The sequence below is a fragment of the Alexandromys fortis genome, unplaced genomic scaffold (assembly GCF_014885135.2).
Source record: "Alexandromys fortis isolate MF-2015 unplaced genomic scaffold, M_Fortis_MF-2015_v1.1 scaffold_57, whole genome shotgun sequence".
Lineage (NCBI taxonomy): Eukaryota > Metazoa > Chordata > Mammalia > Rodentia > Cricetidae > Alexandromys > Alexandromys fortis.
This window is the reverse complement of record NW_026067941.1, coordinates 10,094,991-10,122,465: the sequence shown is the minus strand read 5'-3', so window position 1 is coordinate 10,122,465 and position 27,475 is coordinate 10,094,991. Positions and strand designations below refer to the sequence as shown.

Here is a 27,475-nt window from a genome sequence, read left to right as displayed (position 1 = left end):
GTCATGCCCTTTGACTCTCACTGTTTATGCTTTTATGGATCCAGTTTCTGCTTCTTCATCCTTGTATTAACAATCAGGCTAAAAATTAATATTTCTCTGTCATCTATTAGTAGGTGGCTTGAGATAGACATCCATTCTCCAAATGAGAATTGAGAAAGACCTTGAAAACATGGTCAGTCTGACTTCTGTTCAGAATAACATTCCTCCAAAAGATCCATGAAAAGTTCTAAAAATAATCACTAAATCCAAATCTTGAAGTTTATTTAGAACTAACCTGCCAGAAAAAAAGTGCTGAAAATGCTATGTCAGTTTATATCTAATTTATCATACAACTTGAGGAACCCTGTTTTAGGATCTATTTACTTTTTAATTAGTCTGATGCCAGTGTTGTGGAGGGACAAGTACAAGCAAATTACATGACTGAATTATCTAAGTTCTAGAAAAAAACATTCTAGAGGTGCTTATAAGAGTGGAAAAATCTGAGTTCAGCATCTTGTGATAGGTTTTGGTATACTAGGTATGCAGAATGTTGAAAGAAATGGATACCAGCATGTACTGGAGAAAACAACCTGGAGAGGCCTGTTAAATATCTCTGTACTCACTCCTGGCATGACTGGCTCAGCTGCACAACAGAATTAGTACTCTGAGCTCTCACCTCTATACTCTAAATGTTATAAAATGGCCCGTGGGGTCATGCCTGAGTGGAGTACTGTTTTATTTCTATAATACCTTATAGAATTTCAAGACATTTCTTTCACACAAGAGTCATGCACTACATTTCCTGTGTATGGAGCCTCATTTCTTTTTAAAAAACTCTCTTATGGTGAAGTATGAAGAAAGCATTATTTCTAATTGATAAGGATGGATAGTACATTGACTCAGATGGATTCATTTTTGTTTTTGCAAGAAAATATCTAAAATTGGCATAAGGATTCAAGGTTTCAGAAAGATATGGAAACTCATGTGAAGTATCAAACTTGTCACAGGTGGCATGCAAACAGGTACTGCCAAAGAGCCAATGGGCCTCAGGAAACAAAGTGAACATCTGGTTGCTTTTGTCATTTTTTCCCTTGGCACTATGTGAACACCAAATTTATATTTTCCTGGCACCGTGTCTTAGAACCTTACTTTATCATGACCCACCTGTGCCATGTATAACACAGGGGCACATATTTTGGACCTCATGTCCAGATGATAGAGTGTGATAGTATCATTATTTTTAGCTTGAATAGTAAGAAAATTTTCTGCAATATTGGTAAGTTCAGTTGTAAAATTGGTGTTTTACTTTCTTGCCTGAAGTATTTTAAGGCTACTGGTTTGGAGGAAAATGTCAGATATTTCTTCTAGTATCTCCATATTCCACTATATACTAACCAGGTGGCAACAACAGGATTATCCCTAATGATTATGGAACATCATCTTAGCCAGAGGCATGGTCACATCCATTAAACTCACTATGACCCTATCTGTAAAGCAATATTGAAGGGTATGGCACACCAGGGTTCTATAGCTAGAGCTTGAATTTTAGTCATTTTATATTTGTGCTACTACTTATGAACTGAGGTCAGCTTTCTCCAGGACATCAGGGATTATAGTTTAAAAGACTACTGTGGATCATAACTATTTTTTATGCTCTATACTGAGGCAATTAGTATAGATTCACAAAAACAGCTGTTTACACTTTAATTGAAAGTCTGTGCTATTCCCGACCCTATTCATCCTAAATTTAAATTCCTTTGTCTCTTTCTCTAAAACATTCTCTTAGTCCCCAATCAATTTTGTCATGTAAATGACTGCATTTAAACTTTGGAAACAGTGGTTCGTTTCTCGGTGTGCATTTCACAATCTATTATAATCTTTATGAACATAATATGTATCCTACCGTTCTGCATTTCTAGACAATCAGGTGAGTATTACAGTTTGGAATTAAGGTTTTTAAGTTTATATGACAACTAGTGTAAAATAGAGCAGTGGAATTATTTCCTATACTGGTAAACTCGGACAAGAGCTATCTGTTTGCCTTGCCCTTGACTATATTTGCTTCCATGTCATGAAAGAGGCAGATAACAGACAGTGTTATCTCATTTTCATATTTGAAGAATCTACATCTCTGAACAGAACTGTCTTCTTCATAGATGACAGCCGCACCTCCTTCCTCTGAAAATTGAGTTTTTTTTTCCCATTATGTTGCTTCAGAATGGAGTGTTTCTGAATTTTCTGTAGTTGAGTAAAGGGATTAAAATATATATTTTCTCTATATGCTCACAGGTAAGTAAAAACTTCACCCCCATCAAGAAAAATTCTCTTTGTAACAGGTAGTTATCACTACAGAAAACCATAACCAATCAAAATGCAGAATTATGAAGCCCAGTCACAGTGGATATCGGTGAACAGACTAAACACCTAAGGCTCTGAGAATATTGCAGAAGAGGAGGAGGAAAAACTCTAAAGCCAGAAGAAGAGGATACTTGTGTAAATTGTTTCTATAGTAATGTCAGTAGCTATGCCCACAATTCCTCAATAACATTACTTCTCAAATAAGACTTGAACAAATACTAGACTATTTGGCATGCCAAAGTAGATAGGAAAGAAATGATGACTCAAACCTACACAAAGACCCATAAGCACTCAAGCAAAGCTAGAAATGGGAGAAGTGGTCTTCCCTAGAAAATAACATATTAATTGGTTGTCCAGTGTCAAATGAAAAGCCCTGAAAACATACATACAAGGAACATTTACAAACTGATAAGGTTATCATCAGGAATATACTATGCATGTATATAGACACATATAAAAATGAAAGGAGAGACCATGAGTTTCAAGGAGAAAGGGAAAGGATAAATGTTATAATAATATTATAATCTCAAAAATTAAAAAAATTATTTTATTTCCATCCATTTGCATGCAAAATTCAAGATATCATTGCTTTTTTTTTAACTGCTGAGTAGTACTCTAATATGTACATATTCCACACTTTCTTCATCCATTCTTCCATTCAAGGGCATCTAGGTTGCTTCCTGGTTCTGGCTATTACAAATAATGCTGCTATGAACATAGCTGAACAATGCTTTTGTAATATGATAGGGCATCTCTTGGGTATATTCCCAAGAGAGGTATTGCTGGGTCCTGGGGTAGGTTGATCCTGAATTTCCTGAGAAATAGCCACAATGATTTCCAAAGTGGTTGCACAAGGTTGCGTTCCCACCAGCAATGGATGAGTGTACCTCTTACTCCACAACCTCTCCAGCAAAGGCTATCCTTGGTGTTTTTGATTTTAGGCATTCTAACAGGTGTAAGATGGTATCTCAAAGTTGTTTTGATTTGCATTTTCCTGATTGCTAAGGAGGATGAGCATGACCTTAAGTGTCTTTTGACCATTTGAACTTCTGTTGAAAATTCACTGTTCAGATCAGTGCCCCATTTTTTAATTGGGTTAATTAGCATTTTAAAGTCTAATTTCTTGAGTTCTTTAAATATTTTGGAGATCAGACCTTTGTCTGTTGTGGGGTTAGTGAAGATCTCCCAGTCAGTAGGTTGCCTTTTTGTCTTAGTGACAGTATCCTTTGCTTTACAGAAGCTTCTCAGTTTCAGGAGGTCCCATTTATTCAATGTTGCCCTTAATGTCTTTTGGTTTCTAGACATAAATAAAGGACATTGAGCCTATAATTTGTGATCCTAGAGAAGCTAAATAAGAAGGTGAACCCAAAGAAAAACATATAGTCATCCTCCTGGATATTGGAAGTAGACAAGATTGCCAGGCAAAAATTGGGAACTTGGGGGTGGGGTAGGATGTGGGTAAGAGGAAATGGGGAGAGAAAAATGAGAAGGGGAGGATGGGGGGAGCTTGGAGGAATGGGATGGTTGGGATAAAGGAAGGGTAGATATGGGAGCAGAGAAGTATATATCCTAATTAAGGGAGCTATCTTACGGTTGGCAAGAGTCTCGAACCTAGAGTGGCTCCCAGGTGCCCCGGGCGATGTCCCCAGTTAGTTCCTTGGGCAGCTGAATATAGGAAACCTGAAATGGCCCTATCCTATAGCCATACTGATGAATATCTTGCATATTACCATAGAACCTTCATCTGGCCATGGATGGAAATAGAGACAGAGACCCATACTGGAGCACCAGACTGAGCTCCCAAGGTCCCAATGAGGAGCAGAGGAGGGAGAACATGAACAAGGAAGTCAGTACCATGAGGGGTCCACTTACCCACTGAGACAGTGGGGCTGATCTATTGGGAGCTCACCAAGGCCAGCTGGACTGGAACTGAAAAAGCATGAGATAAAACCGGACTCTCTGAACATGGCAGACAATGAGGGCTGATGAAAAACCAAGGACAATGGCACTGAGTTTTGATCCTACTGCATGAACTGGCTTTGTGGGAGCCTAGCCTGTTTGGATGCTCAACTTTCTAGACCTGGATGGAGGGGGGAGGACCTTGGATTTCCCACAGGGCAGGGAACCCTGACTGGTCTTTGGACTGGAGAGGGAGGGGGAAAGGAGTGGGGGGAGGGGGAGAAGAGTGGGGGAGGAGGAGGGAAATAGGAGGCAGAATTTTTTTCAATAAAAAAAGAGAAAAATAAATAATTTTCCTTGTTCATGAGAATTTTATATATTTATTCAATGAAATATGATCATATTTAACCACATTTCTCCTTTATTACACTATATTCCCACAATCTGTCTCTCTCCCAATTTTATATCTTCTTTTTTGATAACCCCCTAAGTTCAACTAGTGCTATCCATATGCTCAATAAATAAAAATAGCAAAGTAAGGAGTGAAATTATTGTTTTGCAAGCTGATATGATTCTATACCTAATAAAACTAAAAGACTTCTGATGGAGGAAGGTAATTGGTTAATTATAATAAACCAACTGCTTGGCCTCATAGCTTAGAACATAGGTGGGTGGAATAAACAGAATAGGATCTGGGCGGAAGAGGAAGTGAGGTCAGACTCTGCTCTGTTTCCAGAGAGACCCGACAGCTCTGCTCTCTGGAGCAGAGACGTCATGCTCAGCTCTCCCGGGTAGACTCGACACCTCTGCTCTTTAGAGCAGAGATGCCAAGCTCCGCTCTCCCAGGCAACTCCGACCCATGATGGACGTAGGCTAGAATCTTCCCGGTAAGCGCACCTTGGGGTGCTTACACACATCATTAGAAATGGGCTAGTCCAGGTGCGAGAATTAGCCTGTAAGGGCTAGAGTTCATGGGCCAAGCAGTTCTTAAATGAATACATGTTGCGGGAGGTCCTTCCGCCCCTCCAACCAATAGCTGCTGTGATACCAGCCCATTGGGGCGTGGTCTCTCTCCCTTTAAAAAAGCGGCTATTTCCTCTGCTCACTCTCTTCACTTCCTGCTCTGCCTGAGACTAGACTCCCTTCCTGGTTGTGCAGATGGCTGTTGTCTGGGACGGTGATCTGTAAGTTTTCCCCTTTAAATAAATAACACCCTATTAATCATAACTCCAAACTGGTGTGGCCTTGTTCGTGACTTACGCCTTCAAATACAGTTTGTGTGTTGTAATTTTGGGCATGAGCTAGCAAGCGGCCAGGGTGTTGGGGATGCAGCCCCACAGCTCCTATTTCAACAGTCAACAGAAATTTCATGTACATGATAAACACCACTGAGTAGCGTGATAAAATCAATATACAAATCCCAGCAGCCAATATATAGAACAATAATAAACTTTGTAAGAAGGAAATCAGAATAAAACCCTCATATACAATATCAAAAAATCTAGTAATACTACCTTGAGGGTAAAAGATACTATAATAAGAATGACAGAACAATAAATAAAGTAATTTAAAAAATTACATTACCAAATTTGATAGTCACTGTTTAGTCTCTATCACAATTCTAATGTTATTCTTTTAAGATCTAGATGAAATATAACTAAAATTTATACCAACTTGAAAAGTCAAAGTACTCCTAAGTTGAAAGAAAAAAACAGGCTATATTACAGTACCCATCCAAGTTATGATATATAGTCATTGTAAAAAAAAACAACCTAGTACCAACAAAACCCAGATATGTACATTAATTTAATAGACTCGGTGACTTATTTTAAAATCCACATAGCTACGGTTACCTGATCATTACAAAGGTACCCAAAACACACTCTTTAAAAAGATAACTTTCTCCACAAATAATTCTGGGGAAAGTATACCTTAAAAGAACAGAAAAATCAGAAAATTCCAAAGCTATGACATCTACTACTAGGTGATGTCATCTAGACATGACATGGAAAATGAACCCTTATAATATTAAATATATTGTTGTCTGGGGACAAAATGCATTATGAACTGACATGTTAACATAGATGGGTGAAATTTCATGTGATCCAATATCTGGATGAAGAACTATAAGTAGTCAATGGCTTAGGACAGAAGCATAAATTGTTTCCTATATAGAGAAGCTACTCCTTAATTTTTCTAGCTCTAAATGGTCAGTCAAAGATACATGTACATATGAATTATACTAGATTAATTTGATAGGTTGTTTATAAATGTTTTCATACATACAAACACAACAAGTGCACATGCACACACACACATACAGAGAGAGAGAGAGAGAGAGAGAGAGAGAGAGAGAGAGAGAGAGAGAAAGAAAGAGAGAGAGATTATTGAAATGGAGACCATGAATTTGGAAGTGATAGTGGAGTTGGAGGGGAGGAGGGAGTGATGTAGAAGGAGTGTTCACATGTGGAGTTCTCAAAAACAAAAGGAAGAGAACATACATAAAGAAAAGAATAAATGTAGATATTCATCTCACCCTTGACAAAAAAGCCCAAAATGATTCAAAGACATTATCTTAAGACTTTGAAACATCTGGATGAAAACATAGGGAAAGTGCTTTGGTATATAGGCATACACAGGACAATCTACAGTACTTTGATATTTTGATTATAGTGATTATCAGATTCAATATTGAAGAAATTAATAGCAAGAACTGCTAAATGTAACAGCATAAAATTAAATATTTCTGGATAATAAAGTTAATGTTTGAAAAAGCTCGCCTTCAATATGAGAGAAAAAATAACATATCTTAGAAAAGATTAACATGTAAAATTGATGAAAGAAATCTAAAAAAAATTCATTACTGCCTAAATCACCAATTAATTATGGGCATTGAAAAGAATTTCTTAAAAGATAGATGTACAAATGCCCAATAAATACTTAGAAAACCTCAAAAACCTTAGCCATAAATAAAAGTTAGATAAAAGATTCATTGGAATTCTGTGTTGCCTCAATAAGATTGGTTGTCATTAACAAATAAAAAATTCTAACTCTAGTGACATTTATAGAGGCTATCATTAAGTAAAGGGTCTGGGAAAATATAAATTAGTAGAGCCACTATGAGAATCAACACAGACATTTCCAAAAAATTATAAATAGATCTACCATTCAAACTTGTGATATTACTAGTGGGGTACATGTTTTGTGATATTTTGTTTATGTTCTGACAAATACAGCTTACTTGGAGTCAGATAGCAGAGTTAGATTACTTTTTAATGACAATTAGACATGTCTGATTCTGATAATACCAATCTACTTCAGAGAAGATGATGGACATAGAAGAAACTCCCTATGGAGTGTATTTTCTTTGCAACAAGAGTTAGTTGCTGGGCAAGAAAATGTTCTTGCCTCAACTGCTGACAGTATACTGTCCAAATTGGACAAGAAGGACACAAAAGAAAGCAACCACAAAATTTGCCAAGACAAGGCAGGAAAGCCCTTCAAAATTTCTGAGAAAAGTCTACCTGATATTCTGGGCTGGCAGGCTGAAGATGGATGCCCCAAATATCACAGAGGAAACTTGGATGACTTTGCAGGCAGTCAAATGTTTCTGTCATTGTTTAATTTTGAAAATTGTTGGCTCTAAACTTCATATTTACTGAGGTGATATTATTTTCTTTTTAGGTTTCTCATGGAGTTGATGACTAGATAGTTATAGTTATAGCCATAGCTTTTCTTCTTACCAAAATCAGAAAAGAATCTCACAAAGAGGTTACTAAGTGTTTAAGTTTAAAGACATAAAAAGATAATTTTGGGATGGTAATACATGTTATGATAGAAGGTGAAATAGGTTCAGCATTTTTGACTCACTGAGATATGGCATATAATGGAGTATTTAATCTGATTTTGTCAATGCACTGGACACTGTGAATGTAATTCTTGCCTGTATATATTTATATGTAGTTATTGTACTTATTTTATATAGTTTTTCTATGTTAGTTAAAAGCTTTGCTTTTTATTTAGACAAAAAGAAGGAAATTCTTTGTGATATTATTTGTGTTCTTACAAATAAAACTTGTGTGTAATTACAGAGCAGAGTCTAGAGGACTATACAGAGAGATAGGAAATCATAAAGCGGGTGGAAAGAGGCTTTGAGTATTTTTAGATGGAGGAACAGAGAAAGTTAACAAGCAACTGGCACCCTTTCCCAGTTCTCTTATCTTCCAGTTTTTTTAACCAAATATATGACTCCAGGTTTTTATTTATTATGATTAATTATACTAACACTTCAGGTATATGACTGATTAAGTAATAGCAGATACTTGAAGTACTGGAAAACATAATGCTTACTGTGATAGCATTAATAATAGCCAAGGCTATCATCAATAGTTGAGTAAGGGAAATGTGGTATATATACACAACATGTTATTCATAGAGAAGAATGAAATTTTAAATTTTATAGGAAAATAAATCAAATTGAAAATTATCATATTAAAAAATTAGGCCAGACTCACAAAGACAAAAACTCCATTTTTCTCTCTTATTTAGAGTCTACATATGTACAAATTGACAGAAAAAAATTACAATGGGGTATATTCTGAAGAAGGGTTAACAACATAAGGGGTAAAAAGCAAAACTGGAAAAAAGACCCCACAGTGTATACATGTGTAGAAATATCATCATGGAAACCATTATTTTAACACTTAATATATAGTGAAAAGAAGGAAAGAAATACTCATGATAAAATTGGAGATACTAATTATTAACAATATTTTTTAATTATTTATTGTTTTATTTATATATGTTTTGTTTGCGTATATGTCTGTGCACAATATGCTTCCCTGGGACTAGAATTACAGATAGTTTTAAGCTGTCATGTGAGTGTTATGAGTGGAAACTGGGTCTTCCAGAAGAACAGTCCATGCTCTTAATTGGTGAGCTATGTCTCCAGACTCCACCCAAAAGAGTATGTAGTTTGTATGTATCTCAACTCTACCACATCAAGGTCACACCTGAACATTGCAAATACTTCTGCTAAAAGAACATTGCTGAGAAAAGAAAAAAAGCAAGCAGTGAAATAACTCCAAATATGTACATCCCAATTCAGTAATATAATAAAAAGGAACAGTATAACTTATAAAAACATAACTAATTCTAGAGTAATGACATCCAGTAAATAAGTAAATTAGATGAAATTCCAGACAGAGAACTCAGAAGAATGATCTTAAGTTCAAAAAAGATAAGAGAGAAAAGAAACCTCTGAATGAATTTACAAACAGCTGAACAGAGAGAGGAAAAGGATGTAAAACAAGAAAGATAGAATTTTTGAATTAAAGCAGAATTTTTTTTATAAAATGATAGAAATATTGAAGAAAATATAACTGAAGTTCTGTAAGGGGATAAAGCATAATCAAATGCAAAGCTCCATAGAAAGTCTCATTAGGGGAATCAATCAAGGAGAGGATGGAATATCTGGGCTTGAAGACAAAGTAGAGAAATTAGAAAAATCCAAAATGGACAAAAGTAAGTGAAGGTGGAATATGAACTCTCATATAATTTTCTATGAAAGGACAAAATGTAGAGGTTACTGGTCATAGAAAAAGAATATCCATCTAAAGTCATAGCAAACATTTTCAAAAGATTCACAACAATATTTCCTTGGGTTGACCAAATATTACAGATACAGGATGTATTTTGTTCAGCAAACAGAGAAGACTAGGAAAGAGTCCCACCTCATTATATTATATCCAAAACACTGGATAATACAGAAAACATGTATTATGTTGAAGGTAGAAATCTAGAAACACCAAATCACCTAGAAAATTGGGCCCGTCAGATGAACAGTAGAATTATTACTTAAATATTTCAAAGACAGAAAGAATCTACTTTAAGTCTTGAAAGACAAAATCTGCGTTATCCCAGACTATTAAACCCAGATGATATATTAAAATTGATTATAGGAGCCCCTAATTAATGGTTTTCAACATTGTTAATGCTGTGACCCTTTAACACAATTCGCCAACCATAAAATTATTTTTATTGCTACTTCATAACTGTTATGAATTGTTATGTAAATAGCTTTGAAGATAGAGGTTGGCCAAGGGGGTGTCGCCCTACAGGTTGAAAACCACTGCCCTAGAAGATGTAGATGTAAGAAATAGAAATATAGCTCCATAATATAACCACTGAAAGCTTGAAAAGTTCCCATAAATCTTTAGAGATACTAAGGGAATGAATTACACATAGTCACTTTGTAAAACATTTGGAGAGTTTATTGTAGAATTTTTATTTAGGTTTTAGAATAAGGGTTGGGCGAAAAAGAGACCCTCAAGGGGAAAGTAAGACTTACCCAAACTTAGGTATAAACTTCCCAGGTAGCTTGACATCTAAACTGGAAAATCCTAGTATATTATGGGATTTTTTTCTAGGCTATAAGTATTATTTAATTTATTATATTATTATATAATATTATATTAAATTATATTTAATATTATATTAAATTATATAATTTAATAAGTATAAGTATAAAATAGGCTATAAGTATTATTTAATTTTTTTGAGAATTTAGATGATTAGAAGGATGAAGAAACTCTCAGGTTTCTCAGAATGTATCTTTAGTTCTGACAGAATTTGAATTTTAGATTAATTTTCTATTTATTTAAAAAGTCTTTAAACCAGCTATTTCTAGAGCTTTACTAGTTTTTGTTTGTTTATTTTTTTTAAATTTGTAAAAAGAGAACAATATTTTTCCATACATACCAATCCAATTTCCCACTATCTCCTTCTTCCTATTCCCTTCAAATACACCCCACTGCCACCCCTATCCACTCTTCAGAAAGTGTAAGGCATATTGATTTGGAGGAAGGTCCAAGGCCCTCTCTACTACATCTAGGCTGAGAAAAGTATACATCCAAAGAGAATAAGCTCCCCAAAAGCCAGCACAAGCAGTAGGGATAAATCATGGTGCCACTGACATTGGCCCCACAGTCTGTCATAACCATTCAACTGTCACCCACATTCAGAGGAACTGGTTTGGACCTATGCTGATTCCTTCCCTCTCTGACTGGAGTTGGTAAGCTTCCATTATTGTAGGAGGGAGTGCTGCCTTTTGTTTCCTGGCCACCTGGCTAGGTTAGATGAAATAATCACACAGAAACTGTATTAATTAAATGACTGCTTGGCACATTAGCCCTAACTTTCTATTGGCTAACTCTTACATCTTAAGTCAACCAATTTTAATTTGTCTTTAAATTACCTACCAACAAAGTTTCAGCACATCTATTTCCAACAGCTCCATGGCAACTCTCCAATTCTGCCTTCCTCCTCCCATACTATAGGCCAAGCCAGGTCTTTATTCATTAAACAATAAAAACAACATAGACAGAAGGACCTCCCACATTATTTCCACTTTTCTGTTAAACAAAAATGGAAGATTTAAACTTTAACATAGTAAGGTTACATGTAACAAAATAGTTACCAAGCAAGAATTACAGTTACAATATTTATATCTTCTTTATCTTTTATCATAACTAAGAAAAACTTTGATATTAACTATTTATTCTTCAGCACCATCAAAAACTCCAGAAAGATATATTATTACCTAAATAAACAGGAAGTGCATTGTAAGCAACTTCCAAAGCTCTAGAAATGACAGAGACATCACGCTGCCTGGAAAGTAACCCAAAGTTATTCTGTACTGTTGGGGCATCCCTCTTCAGCCAACAGACCCATAGTGTTCAGACTTTTCCATGAAGCAGGAGATTTCAAAGACATGTCTACCTATATTGGCAGTTTGTTAGTAATTTTTTCTGTGTCCTGCAGAATGTCTGGCAGTCTTTTTCATGAAGCAGGAACCCCTAAAGATCATCTCACCTTTAGGCAAGTTCAGCAGTCCTGTTTCCTGTGGGTTCTTTGTGTCCAGTTTATGCAATAGTCCAGGCAAGAGCAGTTTCATGCCCAAAAGGCTAACCAACTCCATAAGGAGCCTCTTTGATGCCCATCTTCCTCTTGAAGTTGCTAGTGCTGCCAGGAGCAGATATGTCTCATTGTCATGAAAAGTTCTAAGTTATTATAACATGTTAAATGCCCAATTCTGAAGTTCTTTGAAAGATTTGAAGAAAACCTAACTGAAATATATGTCTATACATCTAGAAAACCTTACTAACATGATTACAAGCTTGACTATGATAAATGCTTATCTATTAACCTGTATTTCTTAATTATACATAACCTTTCTAAATGAACTGCACAAACACAATGCCTTAATCAACAGCAGAAATACATATACATGTAACAAAATTGACCTTAAATTTGTATCAATAAACCAAGATCCATACCAATGCAAATTATTCATATGTATATCATATCCCCATTTAAATATAAAGAAACATTTTAAAATAATATTTGGAAATATTGGCTTAATTCTGTCCAAACTTCTTCCTCTTTATTGGGAGAAGTAATTTTTTGAAGGGTCTTCCAGGCAACCTTTTAGGAGGTTTTGTTACATCAAACCATACCAGTCTGGAAGCAATTCACAGGTTCTCATCCTCTGTGGAAACAAGAGAAGAACCTTTTTTACACAGCAAGATGTCATAGAACCAAATTTGGAAGTCATTATTCCTTTATAATACACATTCTGTTTATCTTAGCAGCCCATACAATGAAATGTCTCTCTGTACTTAGCTCATTTACAGTCAAAAAATTCAAGTATAACACAATAATATATATAATCCATACTCTATGTATATAGTCCATCTTTACATGGCTTATTTTTCTTTACTCCTTTAAATCTATGACTATCTGTACTCTGTCTCTTTAAAGACTTTACCTCTTTTTTTTAAAAGCATTAACTTTAATTTATGACCGTCTATACTTTTTTTCTACTCTTCCAGGCCTACATATACTTATCCAACACCATGACTCACCTGGATAGTCTTTATTGAATATTTATAATTGTTTCCTGTCCAGGAACACTTTTTAAAATGTTAAGCACTTCTTAAAACTTAAGGTGCATCATTACTAGGGTATATATATGATACTGTTGCACAACCCAGCATGATAGAGCCACTTGTACCTCTGAGCCTCTCACACCACCCCAGTTCCAGGCACGCAACAAGTCCATGTTGCCATCAAGCAAACTGCAGAACACTGCTCACAAATGCCACCCAAATGCTCAGTTTCCTGAAAGAGTCAGAGTTCATGGCCCACCTCTGGGAAGCTGCCATTTTGAAACCATGCAGCTGCTAGTGATGAATCAATAAGACCTCTCTTAAAGAAGCAGCTGTCTGCAACCTCAAACAAACCCATTTGGCAAAACAATGCAGCTAAACTTTTGTGTGTGTGTGTGTGTGTGTGTGTGTGTGTGTGTGTGTGTGTTTGTGTCTATAATTTCTTTTCAAGCCCTCTCAGGTTTTAAGTGGATTTTAGATAGCCACATGGGTGCCAAGCTCTTGTATGGAGGCTGCTTTTTTATCCTGGCCACTCATAACCAAAATAAACATACAGAAACTATATTATTTAATTAATGGCCACTGCTTGGCCCATTAGCTCTACCTTCTTACTGGATAACACTTACATCTTAATTTAACCTATTTCTATTAATCTGTATATTATCATAAAGTCATGGCCTATCAGCAGTTTCAGCATGTCTATCTCTGATGGCTCCATGGTGTTTCTCCAACTCTGATTTTCTCCTCCCATGCTATAGGCCAAGCCAGTTCTTTATTCATTATGCAATAAAAGTAACACTTAGACAAAAGGACCCCCCACACCACATTTTCTCAGGCAAACTGTTTCAGTGGGTATCCTTATCATGGTGTTGAATTCTTTGCTCATATTCTCACTCCTTCCACTCTAACTGAACATTGGAAGCTCAGTCCAGTGTTCTTGTATGGGTCTCTGTGTCTGTTTTCATCAGTTGCTAGATAAAGGTTCTATGGTAATATTTAAGATATTCATCAGTCTGACTAAAGTATAAGGCCAATTCAGACACTCTCTCCTCTTTCGCTTAGGGGCTTAGGTAGCTTAGGGGCTTGTGGATTTGTGGAAAATTTTCTAGAGCCAGGTTTCTTCCTAAACCCATAATGGCTCCTTCAATCAAGATATCACTTTCCTTGCTCTCATTTCTGTCCTTCCTTCATCTCAATTATATTTTTTCCTCAAGTTCCCTTTGCCACACCACTTCTCCCCTCCTCTACCCTTTTTTATCCACCCTTCTCTCTAGACCCATATATTCCCAATTTATTAGGTGATCTGTTCTATTTTAACTTTCCATGTGGATCTATATATGTTTTTCTTAGAGATAACCTTGTAACTTAACTTCTCGAGGATCATGATCTAGCAGCTCAATATCTTGTGTTTATGCCTAGTGTTCACTTATAAGTGAGTACATACCGTATTTATCTATTTGGGTCTGGGTTACCTCACTCAGAATGGTGTTTTTATATTTACATCTATTTGTATGCAAATTTCAAGGTGTCTTTTTTTTTTTTTACCACTGAGTAGTACTCTAAAGTATAAATGTGCTACATTTTCTTTATTGATTTTTCATTTAAGAGGCATCAAGGTTGTTTCCAGGTTCTGGATATTACAAACAATGCTTCTAAGAACATAGTTGAACAAATGTCTTTGTAGTGTTGTTGAGTATTGTTTAGATTTATGTCCAAGACTGGTACTGCTGGATCCTGAAATAGATTGATACCTAATTCTCTGAGAAACTACCATACTGATTTCCAAGTGGTTATACAAGTTTGCATTCCCACCAGGATGAATGAGTGTTCCCTTTACTCCACATCCTCTCCAGCATAAAATATCATTGATTTTTTTTATCTTAATAATTCTGATAGGTGTAAGATGGTATCTAAGAGTTGTCTTAATTTTCATTCCCCTGATCACTAAGGATTCTGGACATTTCCTTAACTGTCTTTTGGCCATTTGAGATTCTTCTGTTGAGAATTCTCTGTTTAGTTCTGTATCCCATTTTTAATTGGGTTATTTAGAATTTTGATGTCTAATTTCTTGAGTTCTTTATATATTTTGGAGATGAGTCCTTTGTATGATTTTGGTGAAGATCTTTTCCCATTTAGTAAGCTGCCTTTTTGTCTTATTGACTGTGTCCTTTGCTTTACAGAATCTTCTCAGTATCAGGAGGTCACATCTATTTATTGTTGCCCTCAGTGTTTGTGCTACTGGGGTTATATTTAGGCAATGTTTTCCTGTACACATGCTTTGGAGGCTATTTCCCAATTTCTTTTCTATCATGTTCTATGTAGTCAGATAGATATTGATTGAGGTCTTTAATTTATTTGAACTTGACTTTTATTCATGGGGATAGCTATGGATCTATTTTCATTCTTCTACGTGTTGACAACCAGTTCTTTTTTTTTAATTTGAATTTTATTATCAAATGAAATTTCTACAGCAAGGTACAATATGTAAACTTTACACAAAGGAAATTGGCAAAGAAAATAATTAAAAACTAAATTACAATCACTACACATCAGCAATGGAGAGCTGGGAAGAGCTTAGCACAAGAATTAAGTACAAAAAATTATGTTAACTGCCAGTTTAAAATGGGACACTGATTTGTAAACTGGTAAGAAAGAAGCACCAATAAATTGGTGAATCTTTTCAGAATTTTTGATTTTTAGTTTAAATAACATTCTTGCTGAAAAAAATAGGGGCGAGAGGGTTGGTGATTAAGAGCGCTTAATGCTCTTGTAGAGCCTGGTTTTGAATCCCAGCACACACATGAGGCAGCTGATAACCTGTAACCCTGGTCCCAAGAGGTCCTCATCTGGCCTCTGCAGCACATGGGGCACACATACAAAGGAAGGCAGGCAGGGAAGACGGGAAAGAAGAAGGGAAATTTGACATAGAGTTTTCCTGTCTACTAGCTTGATACACACCTAAGAACCAAACACAAGCTAACAAACTGGGTTATCCCTAAAACTCCTTCACATTCGCAACCCAACTCCTGTCAATCATTCGTGCAGTTACAATCATGAGTATCCATGTTTCTCCACAAAACACTGTTTTCTGCTTTAGGGACACATTTTAAAAATGGATCCAAAAAAAAAAAAAAAAAAAAGAAGAAGATTTAAACAGTTGTCCCTAAAGACTCAGGTTATCTCAGTCATGAGGCACAGCCTCATGCTTCTGCAGGTGACACCAGTTCTGCCAGCACCATTTGTTGAAGATGCTTTCCTATTTTTCCATTGTATAATTTTAGCTTCTTTGACAAAACAAACAAACAAAACAAAACAAAAACCTCAGGTGTTGATAGGTATGTGGATTTATATCCAGGTCTTTGATTTGATTCCTTGGTCAACCTCTCTGTTTTTATGCCAATACCAAGCTGTTTTCATTGCTGTATCTCTGTAATAGAGTTTGATGTCAGAAAGGGTGATGTCTCCAGAAGTTTCTTTATTGTACAGGATTATTTTGTCTATCCTGTGTTTTTTTGTTTTTCCATATGAAGTTGATTATTGTTTTTTCAAGGTCAGTAAAAATTGTGTTGGGATTTTAATTTGAGTGCTTTTGGTAGAATTGCCATTTTTATTATGTTGATCCTACTTATATATCAGCATGGGAGATCTTTCCATTTTCTGGTATCTTATTCAAATTCTTTTTTCAAAGACTTAAAGTTCTTGTTATACAGGTCTTTCACTTCTTTGGTTAGTGTTACACCAAGACATTTTATGTTATCTGTAGCTATTGTGAAAGGTGATGTTTCTCTGATTTCTTTCTCAGCTTCTTTATCATCTGTATATAGGAGGGCTACTGTTTTTTTTTTTTTTAATTTGATCTTGTATCCTGCTACATTACTTAAGGTATTTATTAGCTGGAGGATTTCCATGGAAGAGTTTTTGGGGTTGCTTATATATACTGTTATATCATCTGCAAATAATAAAAGTTTGACTTCTTTCTTTCTAATTTGAATCCCCTTGATCTCCCTTGTTGTCTTATTACTATAGCCAGAACTTCAAGAACTATGTTGAAGAGATATGAAGAGAGATGACAGCCTTGTTTTGTCCCTGATTTTAGTGAATTGCATTGAGTTTCTCTCCGTTTAATTTGATGTTGGCTGTCAGCTTGCAGTATATTGCTTTTATTATGTTTGGATATGTTCCTTGTATCCCTGATCTCTCCAAGATCTTTATCATGAAGGATTGTTGGATTTTGATGAATGCTTTTTCAGTAACTAATGAGATAATCATATGGATTTTTTGTGTCAGTTTTTTTCATGGCTCAATGAACTTTTATTCTGGTATAGATAGAATGACCATTCAGGATAAACGCTGTAGATATTCACATTGTATTTTACACTTTGACTATGAAAAATATTTTTATACACTTCTCCACCATAAAAAGTGAAAAAATCCATGAGACAGTTAGAACTTCAATTATCTTTATATCCTCTCTCATANAATCCTCTAGAGAGAGAGAGAAAGAGAGAGAGAGAGAGAGAGAGAGAGAGAGAGAGAGAGAGAGAGAGAGAGAGAGAGAACTACTCAGTGCTAAAGAAAGAATGGAATAACATTTTTTGGAAAATGTATGGATTTAGAATGTATAATATTATACAAGACTACATAAGAAAAAGGCATGCTCTTGCTCATATGCTGTATCTAGCCAGTAATATATTTGTGTCAGTTTTTTATATGATGATATACATTGATAGATTTTAGTATGTTGAACCATCTCTGCATCTCTGTGATGAAGCCAACTTGATGGTGGATGATTTTTCTGATGTGTTCTTGGATTCAGTTTGCCGGTATTTCACTGAGCATTTTTTTTATCCATATTCATGAGGGATATTGGTCTGTAATTCTCTTTCTTGATTTAGTCTGTGTGGTTTTGGTATCAGGGTAACTGCAGCCTCATAAAAAGTGTTTGGTGATGTTCCTTCTGTTTCCATTATGTGGAAAACTTTGATGAGTATATGTATTAGCTCTTCTTGGGATTTCTGGTATAATTCTGCACTAAAATCAACCTGCCCTGGCTGGTTTTTTTTTTTTTTTTTTTTTTTTTGGCTGGGAGGTTTTTGATGACAGCTTCTATTTCCTTGCAGTTTAAAGATCTATTTAAATTATTCACCTGGTCTTGATTTAATTTTGGTATATGATATTTATCTAGAAAATTGTTCATTTCTTTTATATTTTCTGATTTTGACAGTACAGGGTTCTGAAGTATGACCTAATTATTCTCTAAATTCCCTTAGTGTATTGTTACAGGGTGATGACCTGTTTGTTCACTTGTTCGTCCCATCTACTCAGCTATCTTAGCCCTAAAATAACCACACAAAATTTGTATTAATTAAATCACTGCTTGGTCCATTAGTTTTAGCCTCTTATTGGCTGACTCTTACATCTTGATTTAACTCATTTTTATTAATCTGTGTATCCGCATGTGACAGTGGCTTACCCAGAAAGATTTAGCATGTCTGTCTCTGGTGGCTCCATGGTGTTCCTCTGTATCTGTTTTCTTCCTCCCAGAATTCAGTTCTGTCTTCTCTGCCTACTTAAGTTCTGCCCCTATCAGGCCAAGGCAGTTCCTTTATTATCCAATATAAGCAAAATGGAAAGAAGGACCCCCTACACCAGTGTTTCTTGCTATGTAACCCTTTTAACTTCTGATTTTGTTAATTGGATGTTCTCTCTCTGTGTTTTGATTAGTTTGAATAAGAGACTGATGATCTTGTTAATTTTCTCAAAGACCTGCTTTTTGTTTCACTGATTCTTTGTATTGTTTTCTTTGTTTCTATTTTATTGATTTCTGTCATCAATTTGATTATTTCTTGTCTTCTACTCCTAGGTCTGCTTCATTTTGTTCTATGGCTTTTGGGTGGGCTGTTAAGTCACTGAAGTGAGCTTTCTCCATTTTCTTTATGTGGACATTTGGTGCTATGAACTTTCCTCTCAGCACTGCTTTCATAATATCCCATAGGTTTAGCTATGTTGCACCATAATTTTCATTGAATTCTGGGAAGTCTTTAATTAATTTCTTTATTTCTTCCTTGACCCAGGGGTGGTTCAATAGTTTACTGTTCAATTTCCATGAGTTTTTAGGCTTTCTAAAAGTAGTGTGGTTGTTAAGTTCAAACTTTTAACCATGGTGATCCAATAAGATACAGGGGGTTACTGCAACTTTTTTTTTTTGTTTGTTTGTTTCTGTTTAGGTTTGCTTTTTCACCAAGTATGTGATCAGTTTCAGAAAAGGTTCCATGAGGTGCTGAGAAAAAGGTATATTTGTGTTTGGGTGGAATGTTCTATGGTTGTCTGTTAAGGCCATTTGATTCATGACATCAATTAGTTCTTTCAGTTCTCTGTTTAGTTTCTGTCTGGTTGACTAGTCTAGTGGTAAGAGTAATGTGTTTAAATCTCCTACTGTTAACGTCTGAGGTTTGATGTGCAATTTAAGCTTTAGTAATGTTCCCATTGCATATGTGAGTTCTCCTGTATTAGAGGCATAGATGTTCAGGATTGAAACTACAACTTGATGGCTTGATCCTGTTATGAATATAAAGTGTTCTCCATCTCTTCTTATTGATTTTAATTTGAAATCTATTTTGTTAGAGATTAGGATAACCAAACCCACTTGTTTCTTAGGTCCATTTGATTGGAAAACCATTCCCAACACTTTACTCAGAGGTAATGCCTGTTTGAGGTTGAGGTGTGTTTCTTGTATACAGCAGAAGACTGGATCCTGGATTTTTTTTTAATTTTTTATTTATTTATTAAAGATTTCTGACTTTTCCCCACCACCGCCTCCCATTTCCGTCCCCCTCCCCCAATCAAGTCCCCCTCCCTTGTTAGCCCAAAGAGCAATCAGGGTTCCCTGCCCTGTGGGAAGTCCAAGGACCACCCACCTCCATCCAGGTCTAGTAAGGTGAGCATCCAAACTGCCTAGGCTCCCACAAAGCCAGTTTTGTGCAGTAGGATCAAAAACCCATTGCCATTGTTCTGAATCCATTTTTATAGGTGAATTGAGTCCATTGATATTAAAATATATTAATGAACAGTAGTTGTTAGTTTCTGTTATTTTTTGTTAGTAGTGTTTGTGTGTTTCCATCCTTTGGGTTTTCTGGTGGGAGTTTATCTGTTGCCTGTGTTTTTGTGGGTGCAGTTAGCTTTCATGTATTGGGGTTTTCTTCCAATACTTTTTGTAGGGCTGGGTTTGTGGATACGTATGTTCTAAATCTCTTTTTGTCATGGAATATCTTGTTTTCTTCATCAATTGTGATTGAAAGTTTTGCTGGGTATAATAGTCTGGGCTTGAATTTTTGATCTCTTATTGTCTGCAGCACATCTGCCCAGGACCTTCTGGGTTTCATGCTTTACACTGAGAAGTCAGGTGTAATTCTAGTAGGTATACCTTTATATGTTACTTGACCTTTTTTTTTTTTTGCATCTCTTAATACGCTTTCTTTATTCTGTATGTTTTCATTTTGATTATTGTATGGTGAGGGATTTTTTTTTGATCCAATCTATTTGGTGTTCTGTAAGTTCTTGTACCTTCATAGGGCTATCCTACTTTAGGCTGGGAAAGTTTTCTTGTATGATTTTGTTGAATATATTTTTCTGTGCCTTTGAGCTGGAGTTCTTCTCCTCCTATCCCTATAATTCTTAAGTTTGGTCTTTCATGGTGTCCCAGATTTCTGGTTGTTTTATGTTAAGAATTTGTTGGATTTAATGTTTTCTTTGACCAATGAATCTATTTCCTATATAGTATCTTCAACACCTGGACATCCTTTCTCCTATCTCTTGTATTCTGTTGGTTATCCTTACCTCTGTAGTTCCTTCCCATTTACCCAGATTTTCCATATCCAGAATTCCCTTGGTTTGTGTTTTCCTTATTGCCTCTATTTCAGTCTTCAAGTCTTGAACTGTTTGTTTTACCTGTTTGATTGTTTTTTTTTCTTGGTTTTGTTGGTTTTTCTTTAGGGATTTATTAATTTCTACTACTTTTTGTCATTTTCTCCATTTTTGAAAGGGAGTTTTTGTTTTCCATTATCTTCATAAAGTTACATTTAAAGTCATTTTCTTCTGCGTCTTCTGGGTTAGGATGATCAAGTCTTTCTCTTTTGTGATTACTGGGTTCTGATATTATCATGTTGCTTTTTAGGTAGTTGTATGAATTCTTGCATTGATGCCTACCCATCTCTTCCTTCAAATGATGCCAGCAGTGACTGTGTGTCTTGGTCCAATTCTTGCAGTGGATGTCTGAGTCTTTAGGAATTGTTCTTGGTCTGCTCTGTACTGTCAATGTCTGTGTCTCAGGGAACCACTGAGGTTTCTCTAAGCCTGTTCTCTTGGTCTCTGCTCCTGATTACACCTTGGTATACTCAGTGTTATAGAAAGCTCTTTGTCTCCTAAGTATTGTAGCAAGCTGTGTTTCAGAGTTCCACTGTGATTGCAGGAGGATAGATGAGTTTGGGGGCAGGATATGGCTAATAGCTTGCAGGGCCTAGTGGATGCGGTTGGGTATTGTGGCAGGCTACCTGCAGGAAACACCTGTAGGCTTGCTGGAGAAGCCAAGGCAGTTAGGGAAGGGCCCCAGAATTTTGTCCCACTATGAAGATCCTAGAGAATGGAGTGTCACACCACATGTCTTGTCACTCAATTCTTAGTCCCCTCTGTATTAAAGCAAACTATGTTTCAGAGTTCCACCGAGGTGGCAGGAGGTTAGGCAAGATTGGGGGTGAGATGGGGCTAGCAGCTTGCAGGATCTCAAATTTTATTATTTTATTTCTGTGAGAAAACCAATCTTTATTAGACTCAGAGATATTGGTTCACACTGACAGCTCAAGGGTCACCCAAGAATCAAAGAAATATGTTGTCTCAAAAAGAAAAAAAATATATATATATACATATATATATGATGCAATTTTATGTTGTAATGTAACATGTAGAGAAATGATTGAGCTTGCTCAAAGTTAAATCTAATGATAAAGGCACAAAAGCAAGTGATAATTTGGGTGTGTTTTGCCTGCGTTGAGATTATTTGCCACATTGTTTCACAGCAGCTAGGTGGACAATGTGCGTGCTGTACAAAGTCCTCGTGGTTAGCAGAGTTGCTACAGGAGCAAATGCAAAGCAGGGCGGTCAGCACAAGTAAGAGGAGGCAATCCCCAGTTTCATCATCTGCTTGGAGAAGGTGCTGTACGACAATGTCCTCTGTGCATTTGTTGTCTAGCTTTGCCACTCCAATAACACTCACACTACAGGGAGAGCAACATAAGTTGGGAATGTTTATGTAGCTCTCAAACTGCTGCATACATTTTCTCTTATTATGGATAAGTGGAAGGAAATGTTATAGGATTATGAGGAATGTAGATAGGGGAAAGCTATTCCTATGGACACATGTACAAGTCCTACATGTTTTCTGTGAGGAAAAAATGTTTCCACAATAATCAATGTGTGTAAGAATCTTAGCGTCTATGATTATAAATGAGTACATTAACTCTTTCAAGAACCACTGCAATCAAATAGACAAACTCTTTTTTAAAATACGTATTTATTCCTAACTAGGAATGAGTTCATGAAAGTGTTCATTTAAAAAAAATCACACAAACATGTAAAAGAAAATGTTGACTTTTTAATGACTACATTCTGATATATGATTTTCTAGAAGAAAACCAAAACCACTGCTTCTCCTACCATTTAATGTTGTTTTTATTTAACTGCTGTTGACATACTATTCCATGTACCATGTTTGGAGGTGTAGGATGCTCTTCATATTTCAAGGATAGATAAAGATAACCTCTAATGGATGTGTATTTTTTACAGAAAAGAGTATAAAGAGATCAATCCAAGACATAGAAAGTAAGGAATTCAGTTTATTGAAATACTGAATGCAGAGGGATGAAGGATTCTTAGTTGGCAGCAATGGTGTTCTTAATCCAGGTAACATAGTTGCAGACTTTGGTGTAGACACCAGGGAGATTCTTCTGGGCACAGCCATAGCCCCAGGAGACAATGCCCTGGAGTTGTCCATTGCAGACCACAGGGCCACCAGAGTCACCCTAGGATAGAGGAATAAAGTGGCATATGAAAAAAAAAACACATTTACTCTGACCTGAAGCTACAATTCTAGCCTCCCTGGATCTCCATTTTTTATTCAATCCCCTATTCTCGCTAATGTGTTGAAATGACATCCAGAATAGACCTCTTCCCTTTACCATGAAACCTCGAGAGGGAAACTTTCTGTCCCACACATTTGGACAATCCACTCCCACTCCTGGAAAAAACAAGATATTCATATGAGAAGGGATCCAATTACCTGGCAGGAATCTTTGCCTCCCTCCAGGTAGCCAACACAAATCATGTTACTGGTTATCTGTCCAGGGTAGGCAGATTGACAGGAAGACTGAGACAGTATTGGGGCATTCAGGCACTGGAGCAGGTCTGGGTTGTTCACTTTGAGGAAAAGAGAAAAAGGAAATATGATAGAGACCAGGTTAGAGAACAACATTTCAGTGTTGTTCAGTATGTGACCATTGAAGCTGCCATTGAAGAGGCACTAGAGTCTCCCTTGGATAGACTAGTATAGAGGATTGCTGTGTTGTTTTCAAGATATTAAGAATAGTCATTATTGATGTCTTTCTTGGAACTAATGATAGTACATTCTGTAATTCTTCTGTTCACATTCTGGGACCAGATCATTCTGTAGGGTCAATGCCTCTTGTGATCATCGTAGAACCTTGTTTTTTGGGGTACTGCAATGCATTTATGGCCGAGAGGCCAATCATTTATGTGTAGAATCTGGCTTAGTTCTCAAATGATGTGGATGAAGTACTCACCACCAGAGCTCAAGGTGTTGCCCCAGCCAGAGATGAGGCACTGAGTGCCAGCACCTGCGCAGGAGGTGGGCAGAGCTACAGTGGCCACTTGGGCATTGAGGGTCACAGGGGAAGCGAGCTTGATCAGCATGATGTCATTGTTCAGGGTTGATGAACTAAAGCTGGGATGCTTGATGATCTTGGAGGCAGTGACAAACTGCTCAGTGCCTTCCGTGACTTTGATGTTGTGCTCTCCCAGTCTCACTTGGATGCGGCTGTTGGAAAGAAAAGACATGGCAGAAAATTCCTATCCATTACCTCAGATAGTCCAGGTCAAGTAACTCTTTTAGCTGGGTAGTCTAAAGATGGGATGAGGCCTGTTTTAACCTCAACAAAGTAGCAAAGGTGTGATGTGGAAGTACCATCTTGAGACCCAAATTTCTGTCTACTTTAAAGAGAAGTAATATAAACAGATGAAGACTCCTCATCAATCTACTGTTCCCCAATGGATGCAAACCATCCAATAAAATGGTCTGATTTTCAGCAACAGATACACATGCCTTTATTCCCTCACTCAGGGACAAAGAAATGAAGATCTCTGAGACCAAGGCCAGCCTGGACTACAGTGTGAGTTTTCGGGTAGTCAGAGCTACACAGAGAAACCCTATCTCAATAAAAAACAAACAAATAGAAAAGAATAGCTTGAACCGTGAAACTATGGCAGCTCAGAACTTGCTTTGAATTTAATCCATCTGGGTTTATTTCTAAACTTTCTGAATTAGAATCTTAATGACTCAGATGCATTTTCTAGTAAGAAACGGTCTTTTAATGAATATGATACCTGGTTATTTCTATATAATGAAATGAGTTTTAATAGGCAGTTTAAGCCCCTGGCTTGAGCTGTCACTGTGTCTTCTCAACATGCCCTAGGATCGTGGGATGACAAGGAGACTAGTATGACATTTGAATTCCAGCTGTCACTTCTCTATTCCTTCTGGTGACTCCTCTGTCCATGTCCACTATCTCCAGACATGACTTCAGTCTCTCCCATTTATAAAATGAAGCTATTGCCCCATGATTGTAAAAAAACTCCAATCACCCACTTAGAAATCTTGTGCTTAAAAACCAAACAAAATATTGCTGAGCAATATAATTTATAGAAACTATGCTATAATAGAGACTACATATGAAAACATCTAAGGGCAAAACTGTAGTAGCATCACAGAAATACAGTTGATTTTGACATCCACTTAGATGTTGTAATTAAAATATGAATATTTATGATCTATCAAGAAAGTTCTGTCCACTTCCAGAATAAGAATGGATATATTAAATCTCCTTTATAATTCAAAAAAAGCTTGCTGATACTCCAAACTCAGAAATCTCGGTTTATCTCCCTGCTACAGGACCCAGTGTAACTATGTGAAGTCTGTGAGTGACTTCATGAGAGTTCTATTATCCCAAATGTTAATTTTTCTTTCTTTTGTTATTTTTTTATCCCTGGCTGACTTTGGATGGTTCAGGGTTGTAATGTGCTTAATATTCTTTGTCCTTATTCTCTACAAATTCATGAAAAGCGTTGAGGTCAATAATCTCTCTTCACTGACTCTTCCATTCATTTAAATACTTCAGTTGATACCTGATCTAATCTCACTACCCTGGAAATGTCATATGTATTCTGTAAAGGCACAGCCCATCACTTACCTCTTGTAGCAATGAGCTGCAGACACCACCCATTGGTTATTGATGAGGGAGCCTCCACAGAAGTGGTAGCCAGAGTTCAGAGACACCTGGTAGGGGACAGAATTCTTCTGGCAGGTGTATCCTCCAACGATCTTATCATCATCGTCAACAGGGAAAGCAACTTGAGTAGAAAAGAAGAAAGAAGACAACTCATCAAGATACTAAAAATTGCAGTCCTCAGTACTGTGTCAACCTTAAGCTAATTAGGGATCCTTATTTATTACAGTAACTAAAAGCAAAAAGGATACAGTAGGGCTATGGTATCTTCTAATAGTTCATAATACAGAGCACTGTCCATAATACAATAGAAAGATTCTCTGTAAGTAACAGTGTTCTGATGGATTACAGGAAACAGGGCAAAGGATCTCATCAGACTGCAGGATTAAGCACAGGGATTGTCGTCTGATTCACAACTTGCTTTGATCTCTTATTCATAATTCCTTGATACCTGTGTCTAAGAGAGCTTAAGGGGATTAGAGTAGTTGAAACTATCTTGGAAAATATCTTGGGTATGTAGAACGCAATATATCTAAGTGTTTTACAGCTCAGTATATATATTAATGTCTCATGTAGGATATAAAGATAGAATGCTATTGACCAATATCACTGATTTATAACCTTGATTGCATGTTTATGAGTTTTAATATAATTTCTGCATTTAATATTTATTAATAAATAATAATACAGAATAAAATTATAATATGTATTAAGTTCATATATACATATATTTCAGAAATCACCTTCTTACTACAAATTTACTGCTCCTGCCACATAAGGGCAGAATTTTAATACATTAATCCTCAGTGTAATTAGGTTTTCAACTTTCCAATACAAATATTATCTGCAAAGATATTCATGGCTGAGTTATCCCCAAATTGTTGGACCCAAACCAGAGTTGTTATGGTTCATTTCATAGAACCTCCATATGCCTTCCATTTGTAGCCATTGGGATCCCATAGTAAACAACAGTAGAGGGGATAAAAAAGATGAAGCTTACAAAGAAACAAGAAAATACAAATGCAGAGCTACGTTAGGAAGACAGGGAACACTGGAATACAGAAAGTACAAGAAGCATCTTTGGTGGTAGGGTTCATGGCCTCTAGGAGAGTGAAGAGTAGGACCTGGGTTAAGGCATGGAACTCACCAGCAGCTCCCACAAGGGCCAGGAACAGGAGTGCACTCATCTTGGCAGAAGGTAGTGAGTGCTTGGGGAGAGCCTGCATTTATACTCTGCTGGAGGGAGAAGGAGGTATAGAGGTGAGGTGCCCCACTGCCCCCTCCCAAGCACACCTGTGGGTTTCCCCTTCCTAGGTCACGTGTTATCTCTGCTTTATTTGTCCATTCTGTGGGTAGGTCAGCAACATGTGATAGGGAAACTTTTTTTTTTTTTTTTTTTGGTGAGGTGAACAGCTGATTCTTGAAAGGAAGCCAGGATGCAGAAACAGTAGAACCACAGACTATCTATGTAGCTGGGTCTTCCTAGGCTTATATAAAGACATTAGATGGTAGAGCACAATCATGGTCCTTAAACATACCCAGAAATCAAAAAACTTAATTTCAGGAAGATCTGGTACTGGTAATTAAGTGGGTATTTAGAAATCTAGAGCCCTCTGAGAAGAATTACATTGTTTCTGTATCTTATAAATATGAATTGAAGATTCTTATCTCTAGAATAATCTATCATATTGAAAGGTCATATTCAAGGGCTTGGTGATCAGA

At 36.4% G+C, this 27,475-nt stretch overlaps 1 protein-coding gene and 1 gene segment (V, D, J or C); both read right to left on the bottom strand.

The window, feature by feature from the left end:
• The window catches only part of LOC126505181 (T-cell receptor beta-1 chain C region-like), a 306,961-nt gene that overhangs the window by 130,914 nt on the left and 148,572 nt on the right, over nucleotides 1-27,475 (bottom strand).
• LOC126505184 (anionic trypsin-2-like) lies at nucleotides 23,053-26,940 on the bottom strand. The gene is made up of 5 exons (XM_050147964.1): nucleotides 26,901-26,940; nucleotides 25,718-25,877; nucleotides 24,035-24,288; nucleotides 23,515-23,651; nucleotides 23,053-23,257 (listed from the first exon to the last, which is right to left on the bottom strand). The coding sequence occupies exons 1-5, from the start codon at nucleotides 26,938-26,940 to the stop codon at nucleotides 23,108-23,110; spliced, it is 741 nt and encodes a 246-aa protein (XP_050003921.1). The 3' UTR covers nucleotides 23,053-23,107.